This window comes from Anneissia japonica, unplaced genomic scaffold (genome assembly GCF_011630105.1).
Source record: "Anneissia japonica isolate Jap-2015-1 unplaced genomic scaffold, ASM1163010v1 scaffold426_len1935630_cov189, whole genome shotgun sequence".
NCBI lineage: Eukaryota > Metazoa > Echinodermata > Crinoidea > Comatulida > Comatulidae > Anneissia > Anneissia japonica.
In genome coordinates, this window is record NW_022713172.1 from 1731941 (window position 1) to 1744551 (window position 12611).

General features: G+C 32.0%; 2 protein-coding genes across 2 annotated transcripts in view; one reads left to right on the forward strand and one right to left on the reverse strand.

Annotated features, from left to right (window-relative positions):
- The window catches only part of LOC117108317, a 9934-nt gene extending 4570 nt beyond the window's left edge, over positions 1–5364 (reverse strand). The window contains exons 1-4 of the mRNA XM_033250294.1: positions 5140–5364; positions 4773–4921; positions 4021–4285; positions 3486–3731 (exon numbers count right to left, since the gene is read on the reverse strand). Coding sequence (XP_033106185.1) covers positions 3486–3731; positions 4021–4285; positions 4773–4921; positions 5140–5257 — 778 coding nt within the window. The 5' untranslated portion in view covers positions 5258–5364. The remainder of the gene's footprint in view (positions 1–3485; positions 3732–4020; positions 4286–4772; positions 4922–5139) is intronic.
- A 1404-nt stretch (positions 5365–6768) lies between these two features.
- On the forward strand, positions 6769–12262 carry LOC117108386 (microfibril-associated glycoprotein 4-like). Its single transcript, XM_033250385.1, has 5 exons — positions 6769–6905; positions 9430–9578; positions 10296–10429; positions 11005–11138; positions 11470–12262. Exons 1-5 carry the CDS (start codon positions 6815–6817, stop codon positions 11718–11720), a joined length of 759 nt encoding a protein of 252 aa, XP_033106276.1. The 5' UTR covers positions 6769–6814; the 3' UTR covers positions 11721–12262.
- The last annotated feature ends 349 nt before the right edge of the window (positions 12263–12611 follow it).

The window sequence follows — 12611 nt, forward strand, 5'->3', positions numbered from 1 at the left end:
TATTCAAATTGAAGTGCGAGAGTGTAATTTCCGGCCATCTAGAGATGCCCTAATCATAAATTCTCTTACCTCAGCCCCAACCATGGTGGGGCTGAGGTGGATGGTTCCTCGGTCTGTCTTTGCGCTTATTTGTAATGCGTCTATCTAATTTTCACTTTATCCTCTCAAACAGTCCTAAGAACGTTCGGAGTGCGCTACTTCACAGGGGGATTGACCCCGCCGGGGTCATACGTAATTCGCATAACGGCTCCCCCCCTTTCAAAATCCTGGCTACGTCCCTGTCTTACTTTACAGCAAAATACCGGTATCTCTGCCGACAATTACATCTGAATTACCTATAATACGCGACTCGAGTGAGCGTGAATTTATTAATTTGAGAAGTATAAGAAAAAGCGTGCAAAGAAAAGTTTTCGGCACATGAAGTAGATAAAGTATAGTAAATACATCAAAGACAATAAAGTTTTATTTTCTATGGTACCGGTACATCACAGCGATTAATTAGAATGATAATGAGGAATTTTACTATATAAGAGTGTCATATCCGGCAATTTAGAGGTACAATATCCCCAAATGTTACCACCTCAGCCGCACCACTGGTGGGGCTGGATGCGTGTGGACAGTTTTGGAGTAGGTAAAGTAAATACATCAAAGACAATGTTTTTCACTTGTGATGATGAATTTTACTACATAAAAGTGTCATTTTAGGCCATCTAAAGGTACTATTTCCTCAAATTTTCTCACCTCAGCCCCAGCCATGGTGGGGCTGAGGTGGTTGTGAAATCACGTTTTTGAAGTAGGCCTATGTAAAGTACATACTCAAAGACAATGCTTTGAAGCTTTGTTTTCTATGGTATACACACACATTAATAAGATCTCTATGATTGTCAAAAATTCATGATAAAATATCATGAGAATTTTTGTTGGCGCTTCATTTTGACTAATGGTGATGTGATGATGATGAATCCCCAAACATCGGTGGGTTGGTGGGTAGGTTGTGACTCACAACTTGTCCACCTTGTGTTTTATATTTATTAATATTCTATGTTGGTGCATTCCACACAGACGCTGCAGATCAACCTACTTGATGACTTTAGATCCAACATTCAAGTGATCCTCTTCCTTTAAAGGCTAGGTTATAGACAAATTGTCTGTGTCATACAGTGGCTCAGAGCTGAAACTCTCTGATACATTTTGGGCCGTCTCTATTTTAATAAACTAAGAAACCACAAGAAAGAAACATTTCTATTTACAATGGCTGAAAATTCATATACAGATGGCTCTGCTATCATTTTTTACACCATTACAATATTTAATATGTACGTCTTTTTTTATCTTTTAATTTCCGTTTTGTTGGTTTCTTTTGTTCATAGAATAGTCTAGATGCCATCATCATTTGAGCATCTTTGATTCATGATTACAAGAAAACGATGCTATGGTCATGGTTCTTCTGTTCTATTCATTTCTGAGTTCCTTGGTAGTACTAGTAGATTTTGGTCTTTTTTTTTGTAATGGGTCTATATGCAATCTTATCTTGTAATTTTTGACTTTAGACAACGCAAAACAGATTGGTCAAATTTGTGTATAACTACCGTGAATGATTTAAGTTTCATCAGCAAGATATTTCTAGTCTGGATACTCGATTCATAGAGTTTCAATTTTTCAAAATTGGGTTTTTCTTTCGTAAATTTAACTGTATTTTTATTCTAAAAATGATGGTTCTTCTAATGTAAGTTTTCATTGTATAATATTGCCGTCAATCATGTCATTACAACCTTTCCTGGTAGCGCATTTTTGGTGGTAGATTTCATAACTCTTAGGTTTAAAGAATTGGACACGACATCATTGTTATATATTTTACAACTTTTAATTAAAAAGTATTCACACAGAATATACTTTTAGGCAGTATAAATCCTGTTTTTTCAAACAATAGTCCTGTACAATGCTCACATTGACATTGACAAGGCATACATTTTAAAGATCCCTTTATTCTGCATTTTTTAAATGTTTTTTGTGTTATTCTATTTTTGTTTTTATATTATGTAAATTTTTGAAAGGCTAAACATATATAATTTAATTTTTTTTAAGAATTGAAAAACATTATGTTTTAATCAGTGATGTAAATTTAATAAAAACCTTTAAAATATTAGGAATTTTAGAATTTCAAGATTTAAAATCGCTGTATCTTATTTGACAGGAATTATTTCATCAGGATTTATTATAATTATGAGAAGCTTTCCTTTTTAGTGATGCACTTTGATCACTAAGTATAAAGACTAAAACTACGTTTAATGGATATTTTAAAAGTTTTTTTACCAAATGTATAATAATTTCATCAACCACGTTCTTTTAATTACTGACTTTATTATGGTTTTAAATATTTTAAGTCTAGTTAAGGATGTAACTTGTTTAATAACTCAAAATTCGCTTATTTTATATCAATTTGAGAAATATACTTTAATTTGTCTGTGAGTGATTGATTCTTTCATTTAATGATAGTCCTACTATCTTAAAATACTTTTTGTATTAAATATGATATAAATAATATAAATTTTATTCGTCTTTATATCTGTATTAAAATGTACTTGCGGTAGAATGTCAGCATCAAAAGAAATTTTTCTATCAGTTTCATATTTGACAATTTTAAATGTCAAATTGATTAATTGTAAGGATTTCTTTTGTACACAGACGTCATTGATTCGTTTGGTGTCAAGATGCTCCATAGACCGAATTAGTCACCACAGCTACTGAGTATAGCATCAAAACAGTCCGGTAGGTGGCGGTGTTTTCATACAATAATAAACCCCCGCTCGATAAATTTTTGACATTTTTAAACGCCTTATTCTTATTGTATCTGTACATCTTACCGAAAAGCATTGGTATAATTTTCCATTATTTACCCCAGTAATTTTGACCTGTTGGATTTGTAATAGAGTGAAATAATTGGTTTTGTTTAATAGTTATATTATTCTGTAATATAATGAAGCTTGAAATTATTCAATTTCATGTGATTTATATTCAATTGTTAACTCACATAAAATGTATCAACAAGATTGAAGAAACCAATCATTAAAACACGAGTTTGAATTTATTTCTTCGAAATAAAATTTACAAAACTAAGTTTTTGACCAATCGATGGCCATTCCACCTTCTCTTATAATATTGCAAACCTAGTGCAAAATATCTACTACACAATCCATTCACATTGACATACTGATTTCTGGTTAGATTTTGATTTACTCAATGACATTATCTTTAAACTTTGAAAGAAAAACCAAAAATTATTTTTGAGGGTAAACCAGTGTCCTACTTTCATGGGAATAACATTTTTCCAAGTGTCAAAGTATGTTTTATTGAAAGAACTGAGATTCTATGAACTTCTATTATTGACGTTTTCAACTATTTAAATTTCTCAAATATTTTGACATAAGTATAAACCTATTTGTGAGTATATTAATTTTAAAATTTACAATTGAAATATTATAATTAGATTGGTCGTATTTTCATTTGTGCAAATCGGAGGGAATAGTTAAAACCTCTCCATTGAACCCAGATAATACCCTTGCCATACTGATTGTTACGCCCTTTAAGATAAAGACCATTAAGGTTGGCATGGTGACATGTTCGGTACCACCAAGCTCCAGAATATTGCTCTGCGCAATTCCCGGTCCATGCATCGTTGTCACGGTCAAAGGTCGAGAAAGGCTGGCCTCTGTGTAATGACATTGCATCACCTGAAAATAGATTTCATGTAATTATTATAACTTTATTTGAAGGAATTATTCATTTTCCTCAATTATTTGTTCCTACTAACCCTCGAAATTTGAGTCATTAAAAGCAATTGATGCTAAAATCATGATCATATGAATTTTATATTGTGGCGCATTGCGATGAACCTGGTATTACGCGCCACTTAAATTGATTGATTGATTGATTGGCTGGTCTTAGTTGACTAATTGATAATAACATATTTAGTGGAGTAATCAACTTGATGTAGGCCTATAAACTATTCTATTCATGTACCTGCATTGCCACCGATATAACGCCCCAGACTCATTGTGTAATTCCTCTCCTCACTTGAAACTCTGAAAAAAGTGTAAAAAGCCTCCCGACGTTCACCCATGAAATCCTCCATTTCTACCCAGAGTTCATAGCGACCTTGGTGAGTGATCTTGTAAATATTTTCAAGACCTAGCCAGAAGTCTCCTCGTAGTGTTCCAAACCCAAACTTGTATTCTTCCCAAGTTCGGTAGAAGTTGACGTTTCCATACTTGCGGCTCTGAATTACCTATTTTAACAACAAATGAATATTATCAATACGATTTTGGTATCCTGGTTATAGTTCGATACTTTGCAAAAAATATTTTAATATTTTTAATTGAATTTACAAAATAGTTCTTGATAAGGATTATTTTAATCAGTTTTGGTAATCTGAATATTATACCATACCAATTTTAAAATATCGTGTAATTATAAATCATAAACTCCCTAAGCCTCCTAATACGAGACTTTTAGTATTTGGTAAATTTTATTTTCATGTTTATGTTTTGTGTGTATATTTATCTTTGTGAAGAGATTGCCACTTAAAAAGTGATAAGTTCAGATTATCCTTGGCTCCAAAAATATCGCAAATAATAATAAAAAAATAATAAAGGTAGCATAATACTAACGTAGTAGATCAAAATATGCAGTAAGAAATTTATACTTTATAATGACCTAGAAATTTAATATCTAGCCTAAAATGAAAATAAGACATCCTTTCCAATATTACTCACCGTCCAACCACCACCCTGGGTCTCATGTTCACAGTAAACTTGGACAGGGTCACAAGTATTTACATCTTGGGTAAAGATGGTAAAGGGACCGTTAATTCCCCCTCCCTGCAGGCGGATGTCGTCGCAGTCCTTTGGTAGCGGAAATAGAGCTGTGATACAAGAATAATAAGGCGTAAATATGACTAATTATTCTCCAAGAATACTCAAAAAATAGAGCCTATACAGGCTATCCAAAACTACAAAAGTTTGCGCATATCTAATTAAATGGTATTATCCCACGATAAAATAAATTTGCAAGTGTGTCTATCACAATGATCAAGTACATATATTTTAATAATACTGTATATAGTGAAGTGGTTGTACGTACCTCCTAATCTTGTCCAGGATTGTGGACAGCAATGTAATGTGTCGACATTAGGGGACTGGATTTGAGCCGCACAGAGTCCAAATAGTAAGACCGAAATAAAAGCTACCAGCCCCGCCATGTTAGCAGTAACCTCTTTTCTCAACTCTTTCTAAGAGTTTACACGGGCGAATCCAAGCCGGCTTTTTGAGGCGAGTTTCATTCACTACTACTATTGGTGACAGTTAGGATTTTTAATTGGAAAATTGGCTGAATCCGAAACTGAACAGTCACTTCCCGTCTGTGACCTACAGATGTCACGGGCGTATAACATAAAGTTTAAGACAGAAGTTACTTATACAAATATAAATAGGTCTATAACCCGCTTTTGACAACGCAATTTAAACATGGTCATTTGAGATCATGTGCTGCGATCACACCTTCTTTGATTATAAAAACCTCATTAATATGAAATCGCTATGAAAACTTAGACAACTCCCATTATCTGCAGTATGTTACGTATAATATTACTCACAGTTGTCAGATTCAATATTCAATATTAAACCAAAATGTTTTTCCTTTGTATACATTTTTTCCCGTTTTAACAAAAAAGTTCGAACCAAGACGGCTAAACCCATTCATGGCTTGGAAATCTCCATTATCTTGTTAGGTAAGTAATAAGGATGTTGATTACATGTCTAATTGTCTTGCTAAACGTGCCTACCACATGCAAATCTTTGAAGCAACACCATGTATCTCATATGCCCAAAAGTTCAACCAGTTTGAAGTACACTTATCCTCATGGAATCCTGCAGTTGTAACAATTCCATGGATAATTCTGACAATTTCATAAACCCGACAATCTAAGCCCACGAAAACAATTGTATGAATTGTAATTGGATATAATTTATGTGTGGGTTAGTTTATTTTAAAGGGCACATATTTGGCTGCCAGAATACATTTTCCTATATTGGTCAGCAATGTCAAAATTATAAATTGAAAGAAAGTAAAAATCAACAGTTGCATGATTTGTAAAAAGCCACCAATTAGGCCTAATACTTCAGTCCAAGGAATTAGGAGTCTAGGACGATAGTATTATATGATCATATAAAAATATAATGACGTAATAACATATAGGCCTACTGTACACCAAAAGGAGATGTCAGGTTATAGGTAGTCAATAATTTTATAAAAGAAAGATTACCTAAAGTCATGGTAGAGTCAAAATGAAATTTCACAGGAAATACGGGATTTTTTCCTCCTGATTACTCGATATATATACGGAAACCCCTATTATGTGTTTATAATTTGATTTTAGAGACTGTTGTGAGTTTATTTGCAGTCTTAAGCATAAAACTGGAACTTAAACATTTAATAATAAAATACTTTAAGTAAATGAAAATGATAATTGAGTGATAGACAATCTGAAATTGAAAAGGACTCCGGAAGGAATTTAACGATCATCAGTTTAAATCTAATTACAATTACATTTCGATTTTTTTTAAATTTCAGTTTATACTCTCAATGTTTACGGTAGCTGTTTCAGTTCTCCATAATGTTTAACCTAGCTACAAATTAAGTTTTAGGCTACGACAAGAGAAAACAATCCCTTCTAGGCCAATGGACTAGTCCCTACTTTATCTTTAAAAATCTGTTCATATATGAGGCTTTCACTTAGTAAAGTTGTTACTGATAAAATATGAAGTGTTTATTTGGGCTACTTTTTCTAGGCTTAGTGGCGGCTCAAACCCCTCCTGAATGTTGTCCAGCTAAATGGGGTGATGTAGGCGGTAAGTATCACTACTTAGTGGTTTAATAATTTTGTTAGGCCTATTATTAGTCTATACAGTAGATCTAATAATTTGTTAAACCATAGTAAAACGTAATTTGCAAGACCAAGGAGGTTCTATCATAGTACCAACCTATCAGTGGATTGCCTTCTATATGTAACTTTAATGATTATACACCTAAAACTAATATGTATAATGTTAAATAAAAACTTACTCATCATGTCAATTCGTGTTTAAATGAAAAATAAAAAAATATGAATTTGTACTAACTGTATGTGTAAATATCAAAATAATTGCCAACTGTCTTGATGCTCCTTTTTGAAATATCGTTAAAAAAAATAGAAAAAAGAAGACAGATAAAAATAGAAATTTTGTCACTTTGTCATCACTGTATTATAATTCGTTTACTACTCGATGAGTCATATTTAGAACCAAGCTGTATATCCATATTTGGAATGTATACCGGCGGTAGAGTTTATATACATCGAAAAACTATTAAAATATAATTTATATGACTTTGATTAAGTTTTAAGCGCTCTGCCCAGTGGACCAGGGTCATGAGCACCAAAAAATATTGTATCACAGATATCATGGCCTAATTTTTACATTTTTAATATTTTTTCTGCAATTTTATTCTCTATTTTTATGGGTCCTTTGTGCAATAATTTTTAATGTAATTTTAATAATTTGATTTTATTATTAACTTCGATTTATGTATTTTCTTATTGTCAATTGTAATAATTTGTATTGTACTTGAATATTACTAATTTAAATATATATATATTTATTACTAATTTGTATATATTTTTTCAATGTTGTAATTTTTGAGCAATGACTATTCTCAATGTAATTTCCTTTTGGACAAATAAATTTGAATTTGAATCATATATGTACCGGTATGTATTATATATATACTATAAGTATTCATACATAATTAAAGCTTATTTATTTATATTTGTTTATTTATATTTATTTAAATTTATTGTACCATGATTTTGCAGATTCTTAAGAGCTGTTAGTGGCATATGAAAGAGTGAAAATTATCTAGTTGTAATCAGATACGATTTCTCGCCGAAGTCAGTTTGGTCGAGTTGTTAAGGCCTAAAATAATTTTTGAAATTTTGTATTTACTACTGGTTTATTTTTGAGCAATTGTTAATGTACCGTACTCTTTTGTTTTTGTGTGAAATTACAATAAATATAAATAAATAAATAAATAGCTGTTAAGGCATCTGCATTGTTGGGGCAACTTTTTAAATTCACACCTGCAAATTCATAATTGTATAGTACCACAAGACCATATTAAGTTTTTCACTTTGTACAATGATTTTCTATTCATAAGAAACTAAAGAAACAACAAGTTGGACACTTCAATATAGAACTATTACGATTAATCTAAACGTAACAGAAAAACATCTGACCAAGTATAATAAACAAAATGAATCCTACAGGGACTTAAACAGAGAAACATTTGCATGCAGGGCGAACCTAGTAACTAATAATATGGATATAAAACAGAAATTCGGCGAAAAATTAAGAATCAATCAATTATTATACTTTAGCAACTCGAACTCGTATCCTTTTGCATATATGGAAGATGACTTGACTTATTACAACGTCATAATGCTCTGTCCACTCTATCAAATTTATGTGACAAATTTTTGTGATGTGCCTATATATGGGCATGGTGATATTGCATCAAAATATGACCATATCACATTTATTTGTCACAGAAATTCATAGTGTGGAAACAGCACCAAGTAAATACATTAATATCCACCAGAGAGGCTTTTGTGGAGTAAATTCAAGTGCTATCTTCTGAATAAATGAATAGACTATCCTACGCATGTACTCAGAGTATTGTACAATTATTTTCCATTTTAATCGTGAGGACCCCGTTATTGTAAGCTTTTGCTAATCTGTAACACTAATCCTTACAACTACTAATATAGCATATTCTAACTTTAATTGTATTATGCATTTACTTTCCTTCATTGCCATATTCATTATATATTATTGGTGAGGCTAATCCCACGCTATTATGATGTAAAGATGCAATTGATTAGAGAATAATTTAAAGATTAAATAATTTATGTTTTGTTGCATTGCAAATTCAAAAAAACTTCTGTGAAGTCAGAATATAAATTAATAAATCAAAATGTCTATGAAATAAATTAGAGTAGGAATTAATAAAATTACACAGAAAGGATATGTCATTAGACTTTATGTTTTTAATATGATACTATGAATCACGATACATTGTCTTTGTTTTGAGAATAGTATGACGCAAAAACATCATGCTTAATTATAATACTAATAAAAATAATAGTAATAATAATAAATAATAATCTTTAATATAATAATAATCATTATTAGTAGTAGTATTCTTAATATTTCTATTGTTTTATTACTATTAATACTGTATATTATATAACTCAAAATGGTAAAGGGGAAATGCAATAGAGACCCCAAAAAGAAAACACTTTGACCTAAACTTCTATTATGAATGTTACTGTCATTGCAGCATTGTTCCCTCTGCCAAGAGATTGTTTGGATGTTCGTAATTTTGGTGGTCAAAGATCTGGTGTTTATGTCATTTACCCACAGTCCGTTGAGAATTGCCGACCAGTCCGAGTATGGTGTGACCAGTCCCAGAGCAACGGAGGATGGACAGTATGTCGCTGTTTTACTCTTTAAAAATAATGTTTTATAAATTACATAAATACATTCTGCTATTGTTATTATAGTCATCATTTATGCCTATTAACAACCCTGTGCCGGATTCAAGGGGTGGGGGGAAGCCAACCTGGGCCCCACCCCACAATTTTTCAAAATTATAGAAAAATTGTGGAGAAAAAGAGAAAAACATATTCAAATTTAAGACTGAGAGTGCCTTTTCCGGCCATATAGAGGTGCCATAATCATAAATGTTTTACCTCAGCCCCAACTAACGTGGGGCTCATGTGGTCTACATTCTTTATCTGGTAAAATGTTTCTCTGGTCCTTCAATTCGAATTCCTGGACCCGCCATTGCAACCGGTCTGCACTTTATGGCACTATATTAGAAAACGGTTGTCTTCGTTTTGAGATAACAATTTACCATCCGTTTCGTATCATCAGCAGCATCGTCATTGTCATCATACAGATTTCAGTGAAATCACAACATTATTACATTGATAATAATAGCAGAATAATAAAGAAGGTGATATTAATTATAATAATAAATAATAAGAATTGTCGGAGTGTTGATTGCCATCCCAAAACCAGCGTACTGTCGCTTAATGTTAAACTAGCACTTAGAAAAATTAACAGCATTATAAGTCATTGTTACCTAATTATAATTATTGTTTATAATTAATGCTTATTAGTAATAATTTGCTACTTTTTCAGGTGATCCAAAGACGTGTTGACGGCTCAGTAGATTTCCTCCGTGACTGGGACGCATACAAAACAGGTTTTGGCAGTGTTGCTGGCGAACACTGGTTGGGTCTGGAAAATATGCACCACCTAACAATCCAGGGCAGGTAAAGTGCCATGAAGGTCTTCAATTATTTTATTGATTACCAATTGGATCTCGGGAGTAGTTCTCACAACCTCAGCAACAGCAGAAACAAACAATAGCAACAACTACAATAAAAATAAGTAACAGTTAACAGTTAAAGTAGTAGTATCAATCATATTATTATTATTATTATTATTATTATTATTATTATTATTATTATTATTATTATTATTGTTGTTGTTGTTTTTGTTGTTATTTTTGTTATTATTATTATTAGTATTATTATTATTATTATTGTGTTGTTGTTGTAGTTGTTGCTGTTGTTGTTATTATTATAGGTCGACTTATAAAGGACCAATAAACAAGATCTCCAAAATAGGCCTACAAGAACACAAGCTTACAATGAAACTTCTGCGCCAACCTCTTCCACATATATAAATCATTCATACATCAATCATTATATTGGCATATTCACATTATGATGTTGGTGCATATATTCAATAATCATCAACCGCCACGTCAACACAGATACAGAATCCGTCTATTGGAGTTAAGTGGTTCAAAATGTAATCAAATGGCTAATTATTGTGATTTCAGATACGAATTACGAGTACGTATAGAAGATTTCGCTGGTCAGAGTAGGGAAGCCGAATACAGACTATTCCGTGTTGGCAACGAAAAGGCCGGAAACTATACATTAACGGTTACTGGCTTCCAGGGTGGTGGAGCAGGTAAGGGTTCAGTTCGGACCGTACATACTCGCTAATGAGCCTTCTAATTCAGACAAATCAAGTCAGGGTTAAACACATCCCCAAAGGTAGAGAAATTTTGGCTTTAAAGCCCTATTCGAGCTAGAAAAATGAAAATCGATTGGTACCAGGCTGGATGGACCACCCTCACAAAATATTGTTGAAATAAATAACTTAAGTTATTGTTGAAACTAATAACTTAGTATGTTAGCTCAATGACTTCTTTCCACAGTAAGAATTATCATTTAATTATTCACTTAATTTTCATATTTCGTCAAAGAATACCTGTTGCTAATTTTTATTTTAATTTAAGGAAACGGATTGAGCATTCACAACGGAATGCCATTTTCAACGATAGATCGTGACAATGACTCATGGGGAAGAAACTGTGCCGAGGAGTACACAGGTGCCTGGTGGTATAAGGCCTGTTTCACGTCCAACCTCAATGGACAGTACCTAAGAGGTACCACTACACTATACGGAAAAGGAATAGTGTGGAGTACTTGGAGAGGCTACAATTACTCTTTCAGACGCGTAGAGATGAAAATTCGGAGGAATTCGTAGCAATTATGAATGTAGAAATGATCGGTACTAAATTACACGAACATCATTACCTCAACCATCATCATCGTCACAGTGCGCCACACATTGAACATGCAAATATAATTATTCAACTAGGCCTCCATTTTGTTTAACTAATAATACAATAATGCTACTAATAGCAACACACGATTGTTTGCAAAAAATGATGCTTTTTTATGATAATTTCTGGGTTTTAAGACAATAAAATTTTCTTGAATCTTAAATAAAGAATTAGGAATAAAAATAAAACGTTGTTTGATACAACTTATTTGTTGCCATGTACCATGTATTATTGTAATTGTCAAATTGAACAAGGCAATTTATACCAGAGACACGTGGTTATTATGTACCGTGGATTAGAAACGGAATAATAATTAATGAAAAAAGACATAATCAAATAAACAAACGGAATGATATTTTTTTTTATAATCATTCTTTTACACATGTAAGACGTTCAATAAAACCAATGTTCGGACTTTAAACAAGACATCAATTAAAGAAAACATTCAAGTACTGTAATGCGATTTCTTTTAACCAAACTTATAATTTGTTTTTAAACATGTTTGCTTAGAATTAAACTACAATAAAAAATGGTTGCTGGCTTTGGGCTCATGACAAATATAGTTACCTTTTATTTTTATTTATTTTATTCAATTTCCAGGTGAAAATACACAAAAATATACATAAAACAACAGTACAATCAACACCTGAGAGTAACCATAAGTGGGATCAATTCAAAGAATTGCACTAAGTGGCTTTTCTTTTGTTTTTCATTTCAAATTTCAACATTCATTAACATTTGCTTGATGAGAAATATCTTTATACCAACAAATTGATCCAAAGTTTCAAAAAACTTCCTCACGTTTAATCTAA

Coding starts and splice junctions, on each gene's coding strand:
- LOC117108386 (XM_033250385.1), top strand. CDS start 6,815: ATGAAGTGTTTATTTGGGCTACTTTTTCTAGGCTTAGTGGCGGCTCAA. Junction 6,906..9,429: donor TAAATGGGGTGATGTAGGCG/GTAAGTATCACT, acceptor CTGTCATTGCAG/CATTGTTCCCTCTGCCAAGA. Junction 11,139..11,469: donor CTTCCAGGGTGGTGGAGCAG/GTAAGGGTTCAG, acceptor TTTTAATTTAAG/GAAACGGATTGAGCATTCAC.